The sequence below is a fragment of the Macaca thibetana genome, chromosome 20 (assembly GCF_024542745.1).
Source record: "Macaca thibetana thibetana isolate TM-01 chromosome 20, ASM2454274v1, whole genome shotgun sequence".
Lineage (NCBI taxonomy): Eukaryota > Metazoa > Chordata > Mammalia > Primates > Cercopithecidae > Macaca > Macaca thibetana.
Window position 1 is genome coordinate 71,723,508 of NC_065597.1, and position 25,237 is coordinate 71,748,744.

Consider the following 25,237-nt stretch of genomic DNA (forward strand, 5'->3'; position numbering starts at 1 on the left):
AGTCCCAGCCACTTGGGAGGCTGAGGCAGGAGAATGACCTGAACCCACAAGGCGGAGCTTGCAGTGAGCAGAGATCGCACCACTGCATTCCAGCCTGGGCGAAAGAGTGAGACTCCATCTCAAAACAAAATAAAAATAAAATTAAAAACAAAATAAAATAAAAATAAACCCTCGAAGAGGCATGAACTCTTTTGCTATCCTGAGTCGACTTAACACCGGGCTGCCCAGATGCTCACGCCCTGGCAATGGCCGGGCTGGGGAGTCCCCAGTGGGCACAAGTCCCTGCCAATGTGCCTTGTTCTTCATCAAGTTCCAAATGAGTCATTTTCCTTTACACTTTACAAACAAGCGTCTGCCCCACGTTTCCTAACCGTGTGAGAAGCATACCTGGCAGACAGAATTGACTCGTGCCCGGATCGGCTGCTGCTGGTCGGGAAGGGACCTTTGCTAAACTCCGTGGAGAGGGAACCAGCGCGGCCGTGGGAGATGATGCTTCTGGTGCATGGGCTTCCAGGCGGGCTGATGGTGTTTGGCACTTTAGCCCCACATCACATCTCATTGGGCCCTGAGGAAAAGCTTTTTGAAGGAAGCTGATCACACAGTGGTTCTCGAACGAGGGGGCCTCCCTTCCCTTTCCACGGAGACACGTGGCGTTTCCCACGCCTGCAGAGGCGCGTGATACCATGTGAACAGGGAGCCTCATGCTTGCTAGTGAACCTACAGGCTTGATCTGTCCTTGACACTGCCCACTAGCAAAAGTAAGACTGACTGGGGATAGTAAGCAATCAGATGGTATTGGTGATATTTTTAGATTACACAGAAACATGGATTAGGCCGGGCACAGTGGCTCACGCCTGTAATCCTAGACACTTTGGGAGGCCGAGGCAGGTGGATCACCTGAGGTCAGGAGTTCGAGACCAGCCTGGCCAGAGATGGTGAAACCCCGTCTCTACTAAAAATACAAAAATTAGCCAGGCGTGGTGTCAGGAGCCTGTCATCCCAGCTACTCAGGAGGCTGAGGCAGGGGAATCACTTGAACCCGGGAGGCAGAGTTTGCAATGAGCTGAGATCGCACTGCTGCACTCCAGCCTGGGCGACAGAGCGAGACTCTGTCTCAGAAAAAAAAAAAAAAAGAAGGAAACAAGGATTAGTGGTGAATGTTTTGGCGGCCCAGGTATACTGGTGGTGGTTGGGGGGCCCTGGGCGGCTGTCCTAACCCTTCCCCTCTTGCAGTTCCCAGTGTTCACAGGCTCTGCCGCGCTGATTGCCGTCGTGCACTACTGTAACTTCTGCCAGCTCAGCTCCTGGATGAGGTCCTCTCTCGCCACCGTTGTGGGGGCCGGGCCGCTGCTCCTGCTCTACGTCTCCCTGTGCCCAGACAGGTACGCGGCCGGCACTGCGTGCGGGCAGCAGGGTGCGTGACCACCTTTCCTGAGGTCGCTTAGGGCCTGACTGCATTTGCACATTGCTTCTCACGTCTAGATAGAGATGTTTCCCATCATGACCCAAAGTGGCTTTCAGCACATATCATGTCAAAGAGCTAACGAGATGCCCTTAGAATAATATGCAAAAGAAAGAAAAAGAGTGTCATTTAGAACATCACTCTGGATGTTTGAATGTAGACGTCCTGGAAAACATAATGCCGCCATTGCAGGCGTGAGGTGACTTCTGATGAATGGGATGAAATCTAAGAAAGTGGGGCCTGAAGGATTTCATAGAAGATGGTCGAGGCCATGAAAGGGCGGAGGTACAGGTGGACATGAAGGTGGAGAGGAAGCTGGTGCTGACTTTCCTTGAGTAGGGTAGTGTTCGTGAACCAGGACGGGTCACAGCCTGGAAGGAGGAGTGAAGACGTAGGATGATCTGGCAAGTCACCTGGGCCTCATTTCTAAATATTATGTCAGGCTGGGCGCGGTGGCTCACGCCTGTAATCCCAGCACTTTGGGAAGCGGAGGCAGGCAGATCATCTGAGCTCAGGAGTTCAAGACCAGCCTGGCCAACATGGTGAAACCCCGTCTCTACTAAAAATACAAAAATTAGTTGGGCATGGTGGCGAGCACCTGTAATCCTAGCTACTTGGGAGGCTAAGGTAGGAGAACTGGTTGAACCCAGGAGGCGGAGGTTGCCGTGAGCTGAGATTGTGCCACTGCACTCCAGCCTGGGCGACAAGAGTGAGACTACATATCAAAAACAAACAAAAAATAATAAATAGGTCAAAACGATTCCCCATATGATGTCATGAGACATAGGATTAATGATCAGTCATTGAACATAGGTCTTTTATTTTGAAATCCTCTGTATATATTGATTTCTTAAAAATAAGTCCCAGCCAGGCACGGTGCTCACACATATAATCGTAGCACTTTTGGGAGGCTGAAGCATGTGGATTGTCTGAGCTCAGGAGTTCAAGACTAGCCTGGGCAACATGGTGAAACCCTGTCTCTACGAAAAATATAAAAAATTAGCCAGGTGTGGCATTGTGCACCTGTAATCCCAGCTACTCGGGAGGCTGAGGCAGGAGAATTGCTTGACCCCGGGAGGTGGAGGTTGCAGTGAACCGAGATCGTGCCACTGCACTCCAGCCTGGGTGACACAGCGAGACTCTGTCTCCAAAAATAAAAATAAAAAATAAGTCCCAAATTGCCTATTGCACACTTGCAACTGGTTTCAGGGTATTTTAAGCCTTTTCAACAAAATATGTTGTTGGAAATACAGTAATACCTTGGATAGCAGATGTAAGCAGTAGACAGTTTATTCAAATATTTCGTGATATCTTAAACCCATTAAGCTTCCATTCATGTAATAAACTTCTCCCAAATACTGGGCTTTTTCTATAACTGCTTATAAAAATGTTTCACTGTTAGTGTGTATTGAAGAACCGCCTGTTTGCAATTACAGAGGGTTTAGGTGCACAGAATATTTTGAAGTCACATGGGATATTTCTTCCTTGTCCTTGCAGGAGATTTAACATTCTGGCTCCCTGAGTTATTAAGAGAACCAGAGGGACCCCTGGCATTTCCAAAATGCCCCCTTGGAGTGGCATTACTGTCGCCAAGGACCTCTGCTTGAATAAATTCAAAAGCACAAAATGATTCCAGTTGCCGCAATGTTGTCAGTATCAGATGGAGTAGGCATGGGTACCTTTGGTTAAGCAGTCCAGCCATGGGCAGCGTGAGCATCCGTCCTCAGTTTACTCAAGAATCACAATACGGAAGACATTTAAATTCCCTGCAAATTAAGATCAAAAAGGGAATGTGAAATAGGACTGTCATTCAGTACTTGAAACTTTAACAAATAGATTAAGCAAAATAAAGCAGACTTGGATTTTTCTGAAGGTGTGACCATCTAGAACGATGGTCACGATAAGCTCTTTCTCGAGAGTATGAAATCCAGCAAGCTGCTTGTTACCTTTTAAATCCATCACAGGTCCCTCGTCGGGCATTCACAGTGGCCTTTAGTTGTGGCCGCGGGATTTTTCCACCTGGAGCTGGAGAGCCACAGTGATGGGGGACCCTTCTGCCGCCCTTGCGCCCAGAGTTCAAGTAGCAGATCTGGGGTAGGGATGGTGGTTGAAGTTCCCCTCGGCCCAGAACTCCTCCATCCACGTGAGACCCTCAGAGCCCCTAATCCCATCATGGTTGCTAAGCCTCACAAGGATAGAGAGGATGCTGGATGGTAAACAAAGACATAAACTCAGCTTTACCCAGGGAACTGCCCCCAGCATTGGGAGACACAGGCGTGAAGGAAGAGGTAGAAGCAGGTGGCTTTATGTCGATTTCACAATCGCGTCTAAAACAGGAACGTAGTTTGTTCAGACTCCTCAGGTTGTCTTGTAGAACGCCTTCTTTGCTCTTTATAATAACATTTTTCTGCATTTTAATTTCAGTTCTGTATTAACTTCGCCCCTTGACGCAGTACAGAATTTCAGGTAAGCTTTTAATATTGTGCCTCTGTCTGAATAAACGAGAGTGACTATATTACCCCCTCCATTTCTAAGCTTCCTGAAAACAGTGGGATCTTGAATAAAATGAACAATATGTGCAATTCTTATAACAGAAACTAGAAAGTGTGTCCTTGTTGAAATATATCATAGTTATAATGTCTAATGGGGAAAATAAAATTTGTTTTATTATTTTAATAAGACATTAAAGTCATCGTAATTTTATGTAAGACTTTCGCATGCAACAAAGGAAATCTCGCAAATCAAAGAAAAGTTATTTTGTAAAATATTTTAAAATAACTCACTTGAAATTCAAAATACTAAATGTTTGAACCTTGCTTTACTGTAAACATCAGAATAAATTCTAAATAAATCGAAGAGTCGGAAATAAAAATTAAATAATATAAAATCTAGAAAAAGTAAAATTCAATAGTTTTCAAGCCTCTAAAACTGAGATAACTTTCCAGGCTTACAAATAATAACTAGTACCACAAAGAGAAGATGGACAGGTTTGAGAGGAAGGGAGAGAAAATCAAAGAGACAGGAAAAGACCGGACGTGGGGACTCACGCCTATAATCCCAGCACTTTGGGAGGCCAAGGTGGGAAGATTACTTGATGCCTGGAGTTCTAGACCAGCCTGGACAACATAGCAGAATCCTGTTTCTGCAAAAAATTTAAAAAATTAGCCAGGTGTGGTGGTATGCACGTGTAGTCCCAGCTACTCGGGAGGCTAAGGTGGACTTGAGGCCAGGAATTCGAGGCTGTATCGAGCTGTGATGGTGCCCTTGCACCCCAGCCTGGTTGTCACAGCAAGACTCTGTCTCAAAAAAAGAAAAGAAAAAGAAAAAAGAAAACGGCCAGGCATGCTGGCTCACGCCTGTAATCCCAGCACTTTGGGAGGCTGAGGTGGGTGGATCACCTGAGGTCAGGACTTCAAGACCAGCCTAGCCAACATGGCAAAACCCCGTGTCTACTAAAAATACAAAAATTAGCCGGGGTGGTGGGGTGGCACCTGTCATCCTAGCTACTTGGGAGGCTGAGGCATGAGAATTGCTTGAACCCGGAATGCGGGGGTCGCAGTGAGCCGAGATTGGCCACTGCACTCCAGCCTGGGCAACAGAGTGAGATTCTGTCTCAAAAAAAAAAAAAAAAAAGATTCGTTAGCAACTGCAGTTGTCAATAATAAATAAATTAATTGATTCTACATTTATTCAAATATTACAACTGTGAAAATGCAGCAAATATGGAAAACATGTAAGATTTTCATTTACTAGGTGAAATTATGTACTGTAGGTACAACTAGGTATTTGTAATATAGTAGAGATTTGTATGAGATGTAATACTTAGGTTATAATGAATGAGTAATGATTACAGCTGTAGTATTTAAAAGTAAAGCACCTAGCACCTTTTTTTAACCTTTTATTCATGTATATGTCAGTATGCACAGAAGAATACCTGATCATAAAAGGATAGCTCAGTACATTTTCACCAGAGAACACTCTCATTTAGCTACCACCCACACCAAGAAGTAAAGCATTACCAGCACCCCAGAAGTCCCCTAACCCCACCGCTGGTGACTCCCTCTCCCCTGACCTGACCACATCCCTAGGGTAGATTTTAAATGGCACTGAAATATACCAAGGTGTTCACCGAAGCCACATTTGGCTGGTTGGCCCTGCAAGTGATGTTTGCTTTCTGTTTTTCTCGATGTGTCTATCCTTCTTCTCCATGATAATAGATTACACTGTATTTTACTCTAACTTCCATTTATGACTTAAAAATTCACTCCTGCATTTAGTCACATGAAATTCCTCTTTTTGAGCCGGGCATGGTGGCTCGCACCTGTAATCCCAACACTTTGGGAGGCTGAGTGGGTGGATCACCTGAGGTCAGGAGTTCAACACCAGCCTGAAAACATGTTTGTGAAACCCCATCCCTACTAAAAATTCAAAAATTAGCTGGATGTGGTGGCGGGCGCCTGTAATTCCAGCTACTCAGGAGGCTGAGGCAGGAGAAGCACTAGAACCCGGGAGGCAGAGGTTGCAGTGAGCTGAAATGGCGCCATGGCACTCCAGCCTGGGGGACAGAGCAAGACTCCGTCTCAAAAAAAAAAAAAAAATCCCTCTTTTTGAAATGGACCTTTGCTATTTGAATTTAGGAATAGGATCAGCTCCTTGTTCCTTTGGTATTAGAACAGGAAACGCAGGTTCTAGCTGGGAAGCTTCCCTCGTACCTGTTTGTCACAGATGCCTTCTGCGGCAAGGCAGCCCCCTTGGTTTCTGAGTGCACGTCCTGTGTATGATGACTTCTCTTCCTTGGAAGCAAAGGTGGAAAGCAGACTCCATGCTCTGCCTCCCTCTCCCTCTGGCACTAGCCCATGTGCAGCTGTCCCTCCTCTGCCTGGAGGGGCCTGGCCTGCGCCCATCTCCAGAGTCGGCCGTGCTGCTGGCTCCGGCTCCCACAGATTAGAGCAGGCCGCACAAGCGATAACCGATTGAGAAGCCCAGACACAGTCTCCCGTTTCCACCACAGAGACTGGAAACGCCCCCCTGCATGTAACGGGGATGTGAGACCTTGGTGACACCTGCTCCTGAAGGGGACTGTTCTCGGTGTCACCACTTTGAGAAATCAAAAGAAAGGTCAACTCCTCATCCAACAAGACGGGCTCCCAAAAGCTTCCCCCTAGTCCACATTCTCTTCCTGCTCTATTTAAAACCAACCAGAGTGCTCAAGGAGCTGGACAGAAATATGTTTGAGTCATCATCGTGACAAATGGTTATTTTGCTTAGTACTTGGGACGTAGGGTACGTAGTGTCATTTGTTTCAATAACAGTTCGCGAAATGAGTCAGTGAGGCACACGGTGTCTTCCTGCGAAGGACTCTTGGTTCCTGGTCATAGGCATTGAGTCAGAGAAGTCATATCAGGGCTCCCAAGACCAGCTGCGGGTGGACTCCGGACTCCGCAATCCGCTCTCTCATGGCTGTGATTTATTACAGTAAAAAGACATAAAGTAGAATCAGCAAAGGGAAGGGTGTCTGAGTTGATGTTTGGAGGAAGCCAGCACCAGCTTCCAGGAGTCTTCTCGTGGAGTCACACGGGATGGGCTTACTTCCTCCAGCAGTGAGTGGTGACAACACTTGTAACATGCTGTCTACCAGGGAACCTCATTAAACACTCGGTGTCCAGGCTTTGTATTAGGGGCTGTTCAGGGCGGCAGCCTCTGCCTAGCATGTGTAAATTCCAGACTTCCAGCAGGAAAGCGGGTATTCAGTGTAAACGTCCTTGTTTATGCAGTGTGGGCATCGTGAGCCACTCTTGTCAAGGAATGGCAGGAACCCTCCCCAAATCCCAGCTCCCCGGTGCCAGCCACCACCTTTGCAGGCAGGCCTTTCCTGCACAGAACCTTAGGCCAGAAGGGAGGTAGCCATGCTCCAGTCCATATTCACAGCTCACATGCGAGGAAACCGAGACCCAGAACGATGGCATGGCCTAGCCAAGATGCTGGAACTCCCCCGCGGTCCAGCCAGGATGGAGCCCCGGGGTTCTGTTCCACCCACGGCCAGGGCTTTTGCGGTTGTGCTTCACAGAGGACCATGATGACCACACAGGTCAAGCTCATTGTTTTTTAATATCCCAAGTCACAGTTAGTAAAACTCATTAAACCCTTTGATTAAAGAATTGAGCTTTTGGCCAGGCATGGTGGCTCGTGCCTGTAATCCCAGCACTTTGGGAGGCCAAGGCAGGTGGATCACCTGAGGTCAGGAGTTCGAGACCAGCCTGGCCAACATGGTGAAACCTCATTTCTACTAAAAATACAAAAATTAGCCAGGCATGGTGGCACACACCTGTAGTCCCAGCTACTCGGGAGACTGAGACAGGAGAATCGCTTGAACCTGGAGGCGGAGGTTGCAGTGAGCCAAGATTGCACCACTGCACTCCAGCCAGGGCAACAGAGCAAGGAAAAAAAAAATGAGTTTTGGCCGGGTGCGGTGGCTCATCCCCTTAATCCCAGCACTTTGGGAAGCCAAGGCAGACAGATTGCTTGAGCTCAGGAGTTCAAGACCAGCCTGGGCAACATGGTGAGAGCGTGTCTCTAAAAGAAAGAGAATTGAGCTTTCCAGTGTGATGGAGCTGTCTGAACTGTGGATCCGCCTATCGCATATAGAAGTGTGTAGTGACCAAGCCCATTATTGCATCAAATCAACGTTTGCGTGAACAGAACAGTCACGGTGTTGTGAAAAAGAAAAGGACTAGAAGGCAGTTCAACAAATGTTAATAGTGATTGCCTCTGGATGGCAGGACGATGGAGGAATCTTTTTTTTCTGTTTTATTTCTACATTTCCTATGATAAGTGTGTAGTATTTTTAAATGGGAAAAAATGTATTCCAGCCCACTGGGGAGGCAGAAGCAGAATTGTTTGAACCCAAGACTTTGAGACCAGCCTGGGCAACATAGTAAGGCCTCATCTCTACAAAAGGTTCAAAAAATTAGCCAGGTGTGGTGGTGCATGCTTGTAGGCCCAGCTAATCTGGAGACTGAGGCGGGAGGATCGCTTTAGCCTGGGAGGTCCAAGCTGCAGTGAGCTAGGATCGCACCACTGCAGTCCAGCTTGGGTGACAGAGAAAGACCCTGTCTCTTAAAAAAAAAAAAATTTTATATATATATATATATATATATGTATATATGTGTGTGTAGATATGTATGTGTGTATATATATATATTCCAAACAAACTTTAAGAAATTATGCTACTCAGCCAGGTGTGGTGGCTCACACCTATAATCCCAGCACTTTGGGAGGCCAAGGCAGGCAGATCATTTGAGGTCAGGAGTTTGAGACCAGCACAGCCAACGTGGTGAAACCCCGTTTCTACCAAAACAAAAAATAATAATAATCTGGGCATGGTGGCGTGCACCTGTCGTCCGAGCTACGCAGAAGGCTGAGGCAGGAGAGTTGCTTGAACCCAGGAGGCAGAGTTTGCGGTGAGATGAGATCACACCACTGCACTTTAACCTGGGTGACAGAGCGAGACTCCTTCTCAAAAAAAAAGGAGGGGGAGCAGAAACTGGTTCAGCCTTGTTTAGAAGGGCAATTTGGAAATTTCTAAGGAAATTCCAAATGTGCAATATTTAAAATGACTCAGCACTTCCATACGCACAAAGATAGGAGTAGACGAATATTCCCTGTGACACTGTTTGTGGTAGAAAAAGACAGACTCGGGCCCAGTTCCATCAGGAGGAATCTGGTTAAATTACAGAATTTCCGAGTGCTAGAACACCGCACAGCCATGAGAAAATAACAGCACCGGGTAAACTGTTAGCATTGTCCTGAGTGATTTCGGCAAAAAGAATTAACCCAGAATCGGGGAAATGGTGTCTTATCAAACTTTTTTAAATAGGTAGAGAGTATAGAACTCATAAAAGCTGTTTGTAAAATGACAAGTTTATTGGATTAGAAATCTAAAAACCAAGGCCAGGCACGGTGGCTCACGCGTGTAATCCCAGCACTTTGGGAGGCTGACTTGGGCGGGTCACCTGAGGTTGGGAGTTTGAGATCAGCCTGACCAACATGGAGAAACCCCGTCTCTAATAAAAATACAAAATTAGCCAGGCATGGTGGCACACGCCTGTAAACTCAGCTACTCGGGAGGCTGAGGCAGGAGAATCTCTTGAACCTGGGAGGCAGAGGTTGTAGTGAGCCAAGATCTTGCCACTGCACTCCAGCCTGGTAAACGAGCAAAACTCCATCTCAAAAAAGAAAAAAAAAAAAAAAAAAAAAGAAATATAAGAACCAAATATGTCAGAGAATGTTAAATTTCTTGGGTATGATGATGATATTGTAGTTACACAGGGAAACATCCTTATTCTTAGGAGATATATACTGAACTATTTAGAGCCGAAGTGTCATGTCAGCAACTTATTTTCAAAATATTCATTCAGCAAAAAGCCGGCTACAGTGGCTCACACCTGTCATCCCAGAACTGAGGCAGGCAGATCACTTCGAGGTCAGGAGTTTGAGACTGGCCTGGCCAACATGATGAAACCCTGTCTCTACTAAAAATACAAAAATTAGCCAGGCATGGTGGCACATGCCTATAGTCCCAGCTCAGAGAGGCTGAGGCAGGAGGATCACTTGAACTCAGGAAGTAGAAGTTGCAGTGAGCCAAGATCGTACCACTGCACTCCAGCCTGGGCAACAGAGCAAGACTCAATCTTAAAAAAAAAAAAAAAAAAAAAAAAAAAAAAGATGGTAGGCCAGGCACAGTTAAAACCTGTAATCCCGGCACTTTGGAAGGCCAAGGTGGGAGGATGGCTTGAAGTTAGGAGTTTCAGTACAGCCTTGGCAACCAGCAAGACCCTGTCTCTTCAAAAAAAAAAATTTTTTTAATGAGCCGGGTGTGGTGGTGCCTGCCTGTAATCCCAGCTACTTAGGAGGCTGAGGCAGGAGGATCGTTTGAGCCCAGGAGTTTAAGGCTGCAGTGAGCCATGATTGTGCCATTGCACTCCAGCCTGGACAGCAGAGACCATGTCTCTAAAAAAACAAAGGAGAGAGAAAAGAAAAGATTTTTGAAAGAAGCTAAAGACTTCTTAAAAAAAAAAAAAGAAAAGAAAAGAAAAGAAAAATTACCAAACACTTAAAAGAAGTTAGTTACAGGGCTGGGCACAGCAGCGCATGCCTGTAATTCCAGCACTTTCAGAGGCCAAGGCAGGAGGAGCCCAGGAGTGCAAGACCCACCTGGGCAACACGGTGAGACCCCACCTCTATTTAAGAAAATCAAATAAATCAGTTTCAAAAGTTAGTCTTTATTCCTCCACACCTTCAGCCAGCCCGAACCAGAAATGGGCAGCTTGACAGCTTCAGGTTGTTGAAGGCCTGGACTCAACAACGCTTTGCATAGCTAGCGGGGCTGTTCTGAACTTGGAAGCACCGAGCAGTAACCTCTCCCTTTCCCGTGTCTTTGCTCTCCAGTTCCGAGAGGAACCCGTGCAATAGCTCAGTGCCACGTGACCTCCGGCGGCCGGCCAGCCTCATCGGCCAGGAGGTGGTTCTCGTCTTCTTTCTCCTGCTCTTGTTGGTCTGGTTCCTGAATCGCGAATTCGAAGTCAGCTACCGTCTCCACTACCACGGGGACGTGGAAGCGGATCTTCACCGCACCAAGATCCAGAGCATGCGGGATCAGGCGGACTGGCTGCTGAGAAACATCATCCCCTACCACGTGGCTGAGCAGCTGAAGGTGTCCCAGACCTACTCCAAGAACCACGACAGCGGAGGGGTGATCTTCGCCAGCATCGTCAACTTCAGCGAGTTCTACGAGGAGAACTACGAGGGTGGCAAGGAGTGCTACCGGGTCCTCAACGAGCTCATCGGGGACTTCGATGAGCTCCTAAGCAAGCCGGACTACAGCAGCATTGAGAAGATCAAGACCATCGGAGCCACATACATGGCGGCGTCGGGGCTGAACACCGCACAGGCCCAGGATGGCGGCCACCCACAGGAGCATCTGCAGATCCTGTTCGAGTTCGCCAAGGAGATGATGCGTGTGGTGGACGACTTCAACAGCAACATGCTGTGGTTCAACTTCAAGCTCCGCGTCGGCTTCAACCACGGGCCCCTCACGGCCGGGGTCATCGGCACCACCAAGCTGCTGTACGACATCTGGGGAGACACCGTCAACATCGCCAGCAGGATGGACACCACCGGCGTGGAGTGCCGCATCCAGGTGAGCGAAGAGAGCTACCGCGTCTTGAGCAAGATGGGCTACGACTTCGACTACAGAGGGACCGTGAACGTCAAGGGGAAAGGCCAGATGAAAACCTACTTGTACCCAAAGTGCACGGACCACGGGGTCTTCCCGCAGCACCAGCTGTCCATCTCCCCAGACATCCGCGTCCAGGTGGATGGCAGCATCGGACGGTCTCCCACAGACGAGATTGCCAACCTGGTGCCTTCTGTCCAGTATGTGGACAAGACATCTCTGGGTTCTGAGAGCAGCACGCAGGCCAAGGACGCCCACCTGTCCCCCAAGAGACCCTGGAAAGAGCCCGTCAAAGCCGAAGAAAGGGGTCGATTTGGCAGAGCCATAGAGAAAGACGACTGTGACGAAACAGGAGTAGAAGAAGCCAACGAACTCACCAAGCTCAACGTTTCAAAGAGTGTGTGAGGCGGCGCCCACCCGCTGCCCGAGGTGCTCTGTTTGTCGAAACACAATAATATTTGTATTTGGCTGTTGTGCTTTCAAAGTGCCACAGTTTCCCTCCCTGGACGTGGTGTTATGTGGTCATTTCAGCCCTAACTTCTGTGTGGATCACAGTTATTCAGGGTTCATTTTCATCCATTTCTTTCGCCCCATTCCCTGGAAACCCTGCTGCCTCTGGGTCATCCGTTCAGCACGTGGTGGAGAACAAGTGCCTTCAGGGCTGGCCTCAGCCTCGAGTTTTGGGACAGAGGCCGCCAGTGGAGATCATGGCTTTAGGTATTATTTGACTTTTAGAACAAAAGCTGTGGTTAAGATCTCATTTTTATTGCTTTTTCCCACGTCCCGTGAGACTCTATTTTCGGTTCCCTGGCTAATACCCTGTTTTTGAGTTTATTTTGTTTCTGTCTACGTCGCAGTGTTCCCCAGCGACCCGACCTCTCTATGTAAGCACACATGCGCACACACTTGCATTCATGAATCTGATATAAAGTGCCAGTAATCCACCAAGAGGGGGTGCAAAGGGGGAGCATCAGGACAGCTCTGCCACCCCCATTGCCCACCCGCACTTTCCCGGAGCACCGGGCCCCGTGGGCTGTGGGTGATCCACACTCCCTGCACTGAGCGGGTTCAGGGGCTCCCCCACATGCATGCAGGCCAAGACGGCAAATGCCAGCTGGGCACAACGCCCATGTGGCCAGGCCTTGGGGTCTCAGAGCCGCCTCTCACCCCCGACCCTCCACCCAAGGGGTCTCCCTGTCGGGAGGGGAGGCGTTGGTCCCGGAAACTGACTCATCGGAGAGGGAAACACCAAATACACATCCGAGGTTGCATTTATTTATTTATTTATTTATCCGGAAGCATGTGCGCTCCCGGGAAGGGGTGCTGGGTCCTCAGGGTGGGGGGACGTAGCCACAGGGGAGGGCAGTTCCCAGGAAGATAACCAGAGGTCTCTTTTGTGTTTTGGCCACCTGGGGCCACCCCCAACCTCCCCACCCCAAGAGGGGTCTGAGAGAGACCCCAAAGCATGGCCAGTGCGATTCTGAGGCTAGGGGAATAGAAGCCCAGCAGCTGCCCCTGCCGCCCACGGGGGCTCCTCCCTGCCAGGGTCCAGCTCAGGACCACAGGGGTCTGGGCCGGCAGCACTAGCACCATCTTGGCTTCCACAAATTCAGGAAGTTTCTTGGCTCCCTCCCGCTGTCAGACGGCACAGGCCTGTCTGTGGCCGGATTTAATCCGGGGAGCGAATTCCAGCCTCTGAGACGGAGTTCTCACACCGTATCTAGGGACAGAGTCAACTGGGTGCAAACGCGGGGTTTGTGGGGGGCGGAATCCTGAGGGTGGCGTGAGAGACCCAGGGGAGCTCCCTCCGGGCGCTCAGCTGCTGGTCCTGTCTGATTATGTTTTGCCGCATTGAGTCTGAAGTTTATGTGGAAGTGAACTCGCCCGAGTTGTCCAGTTGGAGTCGTAGCCACTCTTTCAGGGGACCCGGCGACGCCGATGAGGCCCTGGGCGCGCTCCTTGTCATTCTTGTCCGATGTCCCTATGCATTTTGCTTTCCGCTGTCAAATCTCACTGTCTCATTCTCACACCGCATCAGTCCCCATCATCACTCCTCCTCCCCAAAGAGATACAGATTGCCCTCATCTCCGGCATGAAGAAGTCACGATTCTGACCCGCCGCCTCTCCAGGGGCGGTGCCCGGGACGGCCACCCAGCAGGACAGCCGGAGCCGGGGTCCCGGCGTCCAGGGGGTCCAGGGCACCCCCGTTAGCTGTAAGGTTTTCCATCAGGTGTGACTGTCAGTTTGCTGGTCTTCCAATACCGAAGAAAGGGTGGTTGTGACAATACCTCTTGCTTCTAAAGAATGTATATTATGAAACACGGCAGATTTTTTTTTTCCTTAAAAAACACTACCTGATACTTTCCTTGTTTGTGGGGATTGTGGTCACATGAAGCTCTTTCTGCATCAGTATTAAGGTGTGTATTTGAATGTCCTCCCCACCCCTTTCCCCTCTGGGCTGTGTAGCTTTGAGGGGCTGGGCGTTTGCTCATGTCCTTGCTGTCTCGCTCAGAACATGCTCTGCAAAGTTTTTCTCTGCACACACTTCTTCCCCATCAAGCCCTTTTCCTTCCCCTACCACAAAGGTCTTTGTGATTCCTCAGCCCGGGAACCCAAGGAGCTGCAAAGTGGAGTCTGGTTCAGCCCCGTGCAAACTCACCCAGAGCTTAACGTTGTCTTTAAAAACACCCTGAGCCTTCCTAACCAGCCAGTGCAGACGTTCTCTCTGGGCCACGAAGCCCCTCGGGTCCTCCCCGTCCCCTGCTCCGAAGCATACCTCAGTGCAGAACCGTGGAGTCTCTGCGGCAGAAACGCCGTGCATCTCCGTCTGTTGGCAGTGAGCACGTCGTGCTGGAGACACGAGTTTCTAAGCAGCTGGCACGAGGGCTGCTGACGGCATGGGTCGTGCTTCAGGGTGGCAATACCTCTTAGGAACTTAGGGCAGGAAGCAATACTGCAGCATTGAATGTGTGTAAATAGTTGCTTTGAGTTGCAATTGCTATTTTCTCAGCCCCAGCTCAGATGGAATTATATATCCATATAGATATATGGTAAACAAGCACACACAATTTTATCCAATGCAAACAAATGTAGAGCATCAGTTACAAAACCCTCGAATAGCTTGAGAGTCCCACAGGCTCTGCCACACCTGTGACTCCATCCACACTGACGTCACCCGCGGGGTCCCACCTGCACATTTGCACACGGTCCGGAGAGCCAAAGGCCGCGTGCTTCCTGTTACATGGGCTGCAATCATTTGTAGTTTCCAAAGACACGTCTGCATTTGAATTTCTAGATTTACGAGGTAAGGAGTTTTTTTTTTTTTTTTTTTAATTGGTTGTTTGGAAAATCACATCATGCCTAGAATCTGAAATTGAATTAGCAAGAACCGACTGTTTGCATTTTCCATATTTCCTTTGATCTGCTCTTTTTAAATTGTTAATTCCAATAATTTCAAAATGCATTCACTGAAGAAATGGACATTAAAATATTCTAAAATTTAAATATTTGGTGCCTGGTATTTTCTTATGGAAAAGATGAGCACTGCTTCAGGGAGGAGGGCCGTCTTCCTGGGACGTCTCGTGTTTCCTGCGATCTGTGGCTCCCTGGGTGGGTTTGCCTTGCCTTCACATCATGACTTCAGAAACAGGGCAAGTAAAAAACCCTGTGTGTGTGTGTGTGTTATTTTTTTAATTGGATATATTTGCTGCAGTTAACTTGAGTTGACAAGTATTTTTACACAGAATTTTTTAAACCATAAAAATAAGGTTGCAGGACAAGTTCTGCTTGTGAGATTTTCCCTGTCAGGCCTTCTCAATCGTTTTCTGCAACATCTTTAGAGAAGGAATTGAGGGGGAAGAGAAAAAAAGCAGGTTTTCTGGCCGGGCGCGGTGGCTCAAGCCTGTAATCCCAGCACTTTGGGAGGCCGAGACGGGTGGATCACGAGGTCAGGAGATCGAGACCATCCTGGCTAACACGGTGAAACCCCGTCTCTACTAAAAATACAAAAAACTAGCCGGGCGAGGTGGTGGGCGCCTGTAGTCCCAGCTACTCAGGAGGCTGCGGCAGGAGAATGGCGTAAACCTGGGAGGCGGAGCTTGCAGTGAGCTGAGATCCAGCCACTGCACTCCAGCCTGGGCGGCAGAGCGAGACTCCGTCTCAAAAAAAAAAAAAGTAGGTTTTCTGAATAGGAAAGAGTGATTTCAGGTACACAGATCACTGGGGTCCCCCGGGTTTTAAGGAAGTCACAGTGCCACTTCAGAATCTGCTTAAAGTCACACAGCCTTTTCCCAGAAAAACACGCATGCCATTTTCTGTGCCTCTTGTGAGTTCACCACACTCCCAAATCTGAGGCCAAACTATGGACCTTCTAGGGGTTAGAGCCACTTCCCCTGTAGGGGTTTTTCTGATGAGTTTATTTATTTATTTATTTATTTAGAGTCTCGCTCTGTCACCCAGGCTGGAGTGCAGTGGTGCGATCTCAGCTCACTGCAACCTCTGCCTCCTGGGTTCAAGCAATTCTCGTGCCTCAGCCTCCCTAGCAGCTGGGATTATAGGCACCCACCATCACACCCGGGTAATTTTTTTTTTTTTTTTTAGTAGAGACAGGGTTTCACCATGTTGGCCAGACCGGTCTCGAACTCCTGGCCTCAAGTGATCCGTATGCCTCAGCCTCCCAAACTGCGGGGATTACAGGTGTGAGCCACTGTGCCCGGCCTCGTGAGTTAAGTATTTATGACCAACTTCAGGGCACAAAGATTCTCTTGTAGACTCCGCAAAGGGAGCTGAATTCACGGATTCCGGTGGTTGCTCACGGACTTGTGGGGGTGCAGCCTCCAGGTGATCCTCTGCTGAAGCCCGGGCCAATGAGGATGCTGTTGGATGAGGTCACTCTCCTCCGAGTCGTCACGGAAGGCCTCCCTGGCCACCTTCCCAGTTTAGGGAATAACCGTCTTTGCTGCCTTGAGGGTCTTGTAAGAATAGAGGTTTTGTTTGGTTGGTTTTTTTGGAGACAGGGTCTCATTTTGTCACCCAGGCCGGAGTGCAGTGACCATCAGGGCTCAGTGCAGCCTTGACCTCCCCGAGCTCAGGTGATCCTCCCACCTCAGCCTCCTGAGTAGCTGGGACTATAGGTGCGCAACACCATGCCCAGCTAATTTTTGTGTTTTTTGCAGAGACGGGGTCTTGCCATGTTGGCCAGGCTGGTCTCAAACTCCTGGATTCAAGTGATCCGTCCTCCTCAGCCTCCCAAAGTGCTGGGATTACAAGCGTGAGCCACCGTGCCCGGCCAAAACGTGGGTCTTTCTACTGGAAGGGGCACCCAGGAACTTAGAGGATTTCTCAAACAACCAAGAAAGGCAGCCTCTAATTTTTGCAAGCAGCCCCAGAACTGATCATTTGCGGTTTCTCTTTCGTCTGAAATCTTGTTCACATGTTGCCTTTCCCCGCTGTGGGAATCTATTGCCGTGGCCACCTGGAATAGATCCCACGTACTCGGAAAGTGAAACTAACTGGAGAAAGCCAAGAGGAAGCAATCAAGAAAAAGTACACACTTGCACGCGATGGACGTGTACATTTAAAATCTTCCCAAGTGTCTATTTTTATACAAAGTTCCTTTGTACAAGTTGTTTTTTAAATAACATGACTCTAAAGAGTCGTTTAGAATATTAGAGTAATTTAAGCTTGGGGAATTCTCGTATCCCTGCTGGGCCTGAAAGTCTGAAGGAGATGTGAATTAAGTAATCCACGTGCCTGTTAGAATCTCATTCAACAGCAGGGATTCTTAATTGTTTTTGTTTTTGTTTTTTTTCAGTGAGAGAGGTTTGGCTCACAAAGGCTTTGATAATTTGATGAAGGTTATGCTTCCTTTGTCCAGAAAAAATACACGTAAAAACAACTCTTGATTTTTTTTCTTTGTTTTGTTTTGTTTTGTTTTTGAGACAGAGTCTGGCTCTCTCGCCCAGGCTGGAGTGCAGTGGTGCGATCTCGGCTCACTGCAACCTCCGCCTCCCAGGTTCAAGTGATTCTCCTGCCTCAGTTTCCCTAGTAGCTGGGACTATACACTCGTGCCACCACTCCCGGCTAACTTTTATATTTTTAGTAGAGACGGGGTTTCACCATGTTAGCCAGGCTGGTCTCGAACTCCAGACCTCAGGGGATCCGCCTGCCTCAGCTTCCCAAAGTGCTGGGATTACAGGCATGAGCCACCATGCCCGGCCAAATCTTTTGGTTTTATATATAATTTCAGGAGTCCACGAATGCAAATAAAGTGCCCCTAATCCACAGCAACCAGAGAAAGGATGACTTTTCATTTCAACTCTCTGCAGATGAGGTTTCCTAGCGTTCTGGACTCCCCGTTGGAAACCTGATTCGGCATGTTAATACTACTCATTGATACATGCATTTTTATTTTATTTATTTATTTTTTTGAGACAAAGCCTCACTCTGTTGCCTAGGCTGGAGTGCAGTGGCACGATCTCAGCTCACCACAACCTGCACCTCCTGGGTTCAAACAATTCTCCTGCCTCAGCCTCCTGAGTAGCTGGGATTACAGGCATGTGCCACCACACCCAGATAAATTTTGTTTTTTTAATAGAGATGGGGTTTCACCATGTTGGCCAGGCTGGTCTCGAACTCCTGACTTCAGGTGATCCACCCGTCTCAGCCTCCCAGAGTGCTAGGATTACAGCCATGAGCCACTGTGCCCAGCCTTGATACATGCATTTTTAATCAAAATTATATTTTAGAATTTAATGTGTGAGTTATCTAAATATATTTGAAGAGCTGCTTAAAAAACATTTCAGTACACACAATGTTAGTTGAATTATTTCCAACAGATAAGTAACATCCAGCCAGTATTCGTTAAGTGCCTATTATGTGCCAAATAATGCCCTAAACTCCCTTTACTTAGGTTTTTTAATTTACCTAGGTTGTTAAATTTGCTGCAATACATGAGAGCATTTGAGAAACAGCTGTGATTAGAAGCTGTGCTTTTCCCAGTGGCGTTACCACTATGAATTCCACTAGTAAACTGAAGGGACTTTCCAGATACGAGGAATCGAGAGACTTTTTTTTTTTTTTTTTTTTTTTTTTGAGATTAGAGTCTCTGTCATCCAAGCTGGAATGCAGTGGCTCAATCACAGCTCACAGAAGCCTCAACCTCCCCGGGCTCAAGCGATCCTCCTATCTCTGCATCCCAGGTAGCTGGGACTACAGTGCACGCCACTATGCCCTGCTAGTTTTTGTATTTTTTGTGGAGATGGGTCACCATGTTGCTCAGGCTGGTCTCAAACTCCTGGGCTCAAGTGATCCACCCACCTCAGCCTCCCAAAGTGCTGGGACTACAGGCGTGAGCCACCATGCCTGGCCGACATTTGTAAATAGGGCTCTCAGTGTCAACCCTAATGCATGCGAGATGATTTTCTTGTCCATGGCTTTATGGAGAATTCAAACTCTGAATAAAAAGCAACCGAGGCCGGGCACGGTGGCTCCCGTCTGTAGTCCCAGCACTTTGGGAGGCCGAGGTGGGAGGATCACCTGAGGTCAGGAGCTCAAGACCAGCCTGGCCAACATGGTGAAACCCTGTCTCTACTAAAAGTACAAAAATCAAATCAGCCAGGCGTGGTGATGTGCGCCTGTGGTCCCAGCTACTTGGGAGGCTAAGGCACGAGAATCCCTTGAACCCAGGAGGCAGAGGTTGCAGTGAGCCAGGATTGCACCACTGCACTCTGGGCGACAGAGGGAGACTCTCAAAAAAAAAAAAAAAAGTAACCGACGAGAAAGATTCAGAGAAAACAACTGCACCACTTCTGTGTTTGTTCCTCCATGAAGGAGCTCATTCCAGCTGCTGCCCATAAGATGATCTTTTTTTTTTTTTTTTTGAGACAGAGTTTCACTCTTGTTGCCCAGGCCGGAGTGCAATGGCGCAATCTCGGCTCACTGCATCCTCTGCCTCCCAGGTTCAAGCGATTCTCCGCCTCAGCCTCCCAAGTAACTGGGATTACAGGTGTGCACCACCACACCTGGCTAATTTTTTGTATTTTTAGTAGAGACGGGGTTTCACCATGGCCAGGCTGGTCTTGAACTGCTGATCTCAGGTGATCTGCCTGCCTCAGCCTACCAGAGTGCTGAGATTACAGGCGTGAGCCACTGTGCCCGGCCCATCCATTTTATTTTTATTTTTTTATTTTTTTTGAGACAGATTCTTGCTCTGTCACCCAGGCTGGAGTGCAGTGGCACGATCTCAGCTCACTGCAAGCTCTGCCTCCCGGGTTCACGTCGTTCTCCTGCCTCAGCCTCCCGAGTAGCTGGGACTACAGGTGCCCACCACCACGCTGGCTTTTTGTATTTTTAATAGAGATGGGGTTTAACCGTGTTAGCCAGGATGGTCTCGATCTCCTGACCTCGTGATCCACCCGGTCTCGGCCTCCCAAAGTGCTGGGATTACAGGCGTGAGTCACCACGGCCCATCCATTTTATTTTTAAAACTCCTCCCCCAGCAGTGTTTGGGGTCCCGGCAGGAGGGTCCCAGAGCCAGGCAGAACAAACACTGGCTTGGGTTGGCTGGCGAGAGCCTTTCAGGGTAGTGTACCCTCCCGCAGGGCCCCCGCTGCTCTTTGAGGGAAGAGCTGATGGTTGGGGACCCACTCATCTCTGCCAATCACCCCCAGCCCAGGCACAGTGGAGGCAGCGCTGGCTCGGCCTCCAGCAGCCTTCCCGAGAGCTGCTCTTTCTGTGTCCAGTCTCCCTCTGACCTTCTTTATTTTCTCATCAAACAAAATCCGTGCCCTCTAGGATGGGAGGGAGATGAACGGGACCAGAAAGAGTCTGGATTTGTGCATGTGATTCTGGGAGAACGCAAACAGGATCAAGAAGGATGTGAAAGGGTTCAGGGAGAGAGGAGCGAAATGCACCCCCGCCCCGCCCTGACACCCCGCTCTGCTCAGGACGCCCGGGGGCACAGACTTGCTTGTGCCAAGACACACCTGAACTGCTCCCCAGCCCTGCCCTCCCAGGCACTCCATCCCGTAGTCTCCGTGGCTTTTTAGCCTTCTCTGTCTCCTCCAGAACTGGCCTGTGGGAACTCCCGGGTCTCAGCTCAGCCCAGCTCCAGCTTTGGTTCTGAGTCTCTAGGACACTTATTCCTCTCCAGGGACACACCTGCCTTCCTCAAGCCCCAGGATGCCAGGGTTCTCCACTCCACCTGTGGCCTCCACCCCCATTCGGCCATCGTCCTCCCTCCCTGACTCTAGGAATATAGGTAAATGTTCAGCAACAAGATCATCAGGCACGGCTTTGACTTCAAGAGAATGACTTTTCCACCTGTAAATTCTGTTTTCACATTTGCAAATATGCCCCTGCCTGGAAGGTAGTCTCCTGTTATGCGATGCTTTTCTGCCAATGAGCTCAAAACCCCTGGAGCCTCGTCTGGCTTCACGATGCCCCACTGAAGTGCTGGCAGAAGCCTTTTCTGTTTAACAGGTTAGAAAGCTCAGGTTCTAACCTGAGCTTCATTGACCGCAGTCTTTCTGCTGGTTGCAGAGCCAGAAACAGAGCACGCTGCTACATCCAAACAGTTTCTTTTCCTTCCTCCTTTTCTTTTTCTTTTTTTTTTTTTTTTTTTTTTTTTTTTGAGACGGAGTCTCGCTTTGTCGCCCAGGCTGGAGTGCAGTGGCCGGATCTCAGCTCACTGCAAGCTCCGCCTCCCGGGTTCACGCCATTCTCCTGCCTCAGCCTCCCGAGTAGCTGGGACTACAGGCGCCCGTCACCTCGCCCGGCTAGTTTTTTGTATTTTTAGTAGAGACGGGGTTTCACCATGTTAGCCAGGATGGTCTCGATCTCCTGACCTTGTGTTCCACCCGTCTCGGCCTCCCAAAGTGCTGGGATTACAGGCTTGAGCCACCGCGCCCGGCCTACTTTTTTTTTTTTTTTTTTTTTTTTTGAGGCGGAGTCTCGCTCTGTAGCCCGGGCTGGAGTGCAGTGGCCGGATCTCAGCTCACTGCAAGCTCCGCCTCCCAGGTTTAAGCCATTCTCCTGCCTCAGCCTCCCGAGTAGCTGGGACTACAGGCGCCCGCCACCTTGCCCAGCTAGTTTTTTGTATTTTTTAGTAGAGACGGGGTTTCACCGTGTTAGCCAGGATGGTCTCGATCTCCTGACCTCGTGATCCACCCGTCTCGGCCTCCCAAAGTGCTGGGATTACAGGCTTGAGCCACCGCGCCTGGCCTACTTTTTTTTTTTTAATGAGAGACATCTGAGGCAATTTTCCAGATAATTTTGGATAAAAGCATGCCTTTTTCCTAAAATATTTCAAATGAGACAAAGTGATTTTATTGTATGAATCAGACAGTGACCCCAATTCTTCTGGGTCACTATTTACTTTTCTTACACAGCCAGCACCAGCGACCACTTTCTCTCCTTTTCAGCTCCTCATTTCCCAGTTTCCCGTCTCTTCATTCACCTGTCTGTTTTATTGGCAGAATGATGACAGCCTCAGACCTGCATGCTTTGAGAGAAAATCTAGCATGTTCTAATACGCTAACCTTGTGGCATGACATGTATGTGTGTCCCCTCGGCCTCTACCTTGGGATAGGTAACAAAACTCCAAAACTGTGTTCCCAACCAATGGCTCTGTCACTGCCTCACACACAGGACCTCCCCATCCGTGTCCACAGCAGTCGTCCCTGTGGATGGCTCCTGCCAAGAGCTCCCCTGTGTGGACGGCAGTGTTGCGTGTGTTCTGAGACGGCCTCTTCCTTTCCTTACTGCCACAGGCAGCAACCTCCCAGCATCAACCTGCGATGCTGGCCCTCAGCCTGCCCCCCAGCCTGCCCCCTTGGCTTCTTGGTGAACCTCGGGTTCCGTTTCTGACGCTTTTCCTGGTCTGGACCTTACACACTGGCCCAGAGGGAGACACTCCTAGCCATTCCCCGTAAGCTGCCACTAAGTCCCAGAGGTCCCTTCTGGTTTCAGCACCAGGCAGCTGCCCAAGCTGCGAGCTGGGAGTTCTGGGCCTGATCCCAGCTCAGAAAGAGGAACTTCATCCATTCACTCCTGGGCTGGCCCAGCAGCAGCATGCCAGGCTCCCAGGCCAGTGTGGGGCCCAGAGAGCCCCACCCAATCCCACCAATGGGAATTAGGGGAGGGGAGGGGAGGGAAGGGGAGGGGAGGGGAGGGGAGGGACAGAGCAGTGAACCAGACTGGGAATGCCCAGAAGAGTGGATGTGGAAGCATCATTGTTCACCAGCACCCAGTGTCTGCAGAGCTCAGCTCCCAGCCTGCCCCGGCCAGCTCGGCAACCCCCATCCTGCAGCTCTGCATGTCAGAAGCCATCGTACGGGGTGCAGCAGTGGGGCTTCTGGGCACATCCTCCTCACCCTGCAGCATTAAACCAAAGTGCTGATAATAACACCCAGATGAGCGCCAAGTGGAAAAATCAGAACCTTAACATCCTCTGTGAAATCCTGAGTCAGTTTCACGCTTTATAGGCTTTTTAGGATTTAGCCATCCCTGAGATGATCCAGTTATTACAATCAAATTCCATTTTCTCAACCCATGCAGCAATCCTCACACCAAAAGCAATTCTGGGAGGCGTAAGAGCTGTGACACGGCTCTGACAGCAACCTCCCCATGTTGATGGTCACTTTGTCCCGATGGGTTGCCAGGACCTGAGGTTTTTGCTGTTCGTGGTGTTGGATGGCTGCAAAGGGGTGACAGCAGTTCAAGCAGGCTTCTGACTTGTCCGTCATATCCCAAAACTGGCACTTTTTCCACACACACTGGCTGAAGCTTCCTGCCTGTGGGCATGGCACCTTGCTAGTCAAAAAATAAGGAAATCACAGATTTTAAAGTATCTGTCCATTCCAAAAGCATGGATAGTTTTTTCTTAATCATCATGTATTCTAGAAATTGCTCGTTTTTTCTTTCTTTCCTCCCCTCCAACCTTCTTCTTACCCGCATTTTCCCATCTTTTATCCAGAAGACAAAAACCCTGTGGAGAGGGGAGACGTCAACTTTCCCTTCAGTTCACGGCAAGAGAGTTGCTGTTCAGGAGCTTAATTGTAAATTTGAAAAAATTAAAACTTGCTTATGCTCCGTCAGTAACCAAAACCAGGAAGGACTGTATCTGTGAAATACATATATATTTTTTGAGACGGAGTCTCTCTGTGTCGCCCAGGCTGGAATGCGGTGATGTGATCTTGGCTCACTGCACCTCTGCCTCCCAGGTTCAAGTGATTCTCCTGCCTCAGCCTCCCAAGTAGCTGGGACTATAGGCATGTGCTACCACGCCCAGCTAATTTTTGTATTTTTAGTAGAGATGGGGTTTCACCATGTTGGCCAGGCTGGCCTCGAACTCCTGACCTTGTGATCCGCCCGCCTCAGCCTCCCAAAGTGCTGGGATTACAGGCGTGAGCTGCTGTGCCCCGCCTGGTTATTGCATTTTTTTTTTTTTTTTTTTTTTTTTTTAAATGAGGCAGAGTCTCGCTCTGTCGCCCAGGCTGGAGTGCAGTGGCGCGATCTCGGCTCACTGCAAGCTCCGCTTCCCAGGTTCATGCCATTCTCCTGCCTCAGCCTCCTGAGTAGCTGAGACTACGGGCGCCCGCCACCACACCCAGCTAATTTTTTTGTATTTTTTAATAGACACGGGGTTTCACCGTGTTAGCCAGGATGGTCTCGATCTCCTGACCTCAGGTGATCCACCCACCTCGGCCTCCCAAAGTACTGGGATTACAGGCGTGAGCCACCACGCCCGGCCAGTTGTTGCATTTTAATCTACCAAGCCAAGCACCAGGCTCCAGGGGCACTACTACTAGGTGGCCGGTCCTTGGCTCTGACGCAGGCGCTTCCAGGAAGAACGGGCTGCGGCTCTGTGCAGCCTGCCTGTGCTGGGGCACCGTCAGCTCCCCTTGCTCGAACAGGATTGGCCAGAACACGCCCTGTGGCTGCGAGCAGCCTTGAATGCCACTGGGGACTGATGTTTAGGCATCCCGTTCCTTGAGCGGGAATCTCTGCAGAAAGGCAATTAGAGGAACAAAGTGCCCTCTCCCTGACGGTCTATCTCCCTGACACCAAAAAGGAAGGTGAAGCATCCTTTTTTGTTGTTGTTGTTGAGACGGAGTCTTGCTCTGTCACCCAGGCTGGGGTGCAGTGGCGGGATCTCAGCTCACTGCAAGCTCCGCCTCCCGGGTTCACGCCATTCTCCTGCCTCAGCCTCCCAAGTAGCTGGGACTACAGGCGCCCGCCACCTCGCCCGGCTAATTTTTTGTATTTTTTAGTAGAGACGGGGTTTCACCGCATTAGCCAGGATGGTCTCGATCTCCTGGCCTCGTGATTCACCCGTCTCGGCCTCCCAAAGTGCTGGGATTACAGACGTGAGCCATCGCACCCAGCCGAAGCATCCTTTTTAAGGAGACCCCTTTTTAAGAACCTGGGGCAGGTGCGGTGGTTCACGTCTATAATCCCAGTGCTTTAGGAGGCCAAAGTGGGAGGATCACTTCAGCCCAGGAGTTTGGGACCAACATTGGCAACAGGAGTTGGAGGCTGCA

The 25,237-nt window shown here is 49.5% G+C and overlaps 2 protein-coding genes across 5 annotated transcripts in view; both read left to right on the forward strand.

Moving 5' to 3' along the window:
• Positions 1-15,200, forward strand: part of ADCY9 (adenylate cyclase 9) — a 153,657-nt gene extending 138,457 nt beyond the window's left edge. For all 4 annotated transcript variants that reach the window (XM_050774174.1, XM_050774171.1, XM_050774172.1 and 1 more), the window contains exons 9-11: positions 1,234-1,382; positions 3,887-3,928; positions 10,910-15,200. In XM_050774174.1, the coding sequence (XP_050630131.1) occupies positions 1,234-1,382; positions 3,887-3,928; positions 10,910-12,101 (1,383 nt within the window). In that variant the 3' untranslated portion in view covers positions 12,102-15,200. The remainder of the gene's footprint in view (positions 1-1,233; positions 1,383-3,886; positions 3,929-10,909) is intronic.
• Positions 1-25,237, forward strand: part of TRAP1 (TNF receptor associated protein 1) — a 427,467-nt gene that overhangs the window by 101,510 nt on the left and 300,720 nt on the right. The gene's annotated exons all lie outside the window — the stretch shown is intronic.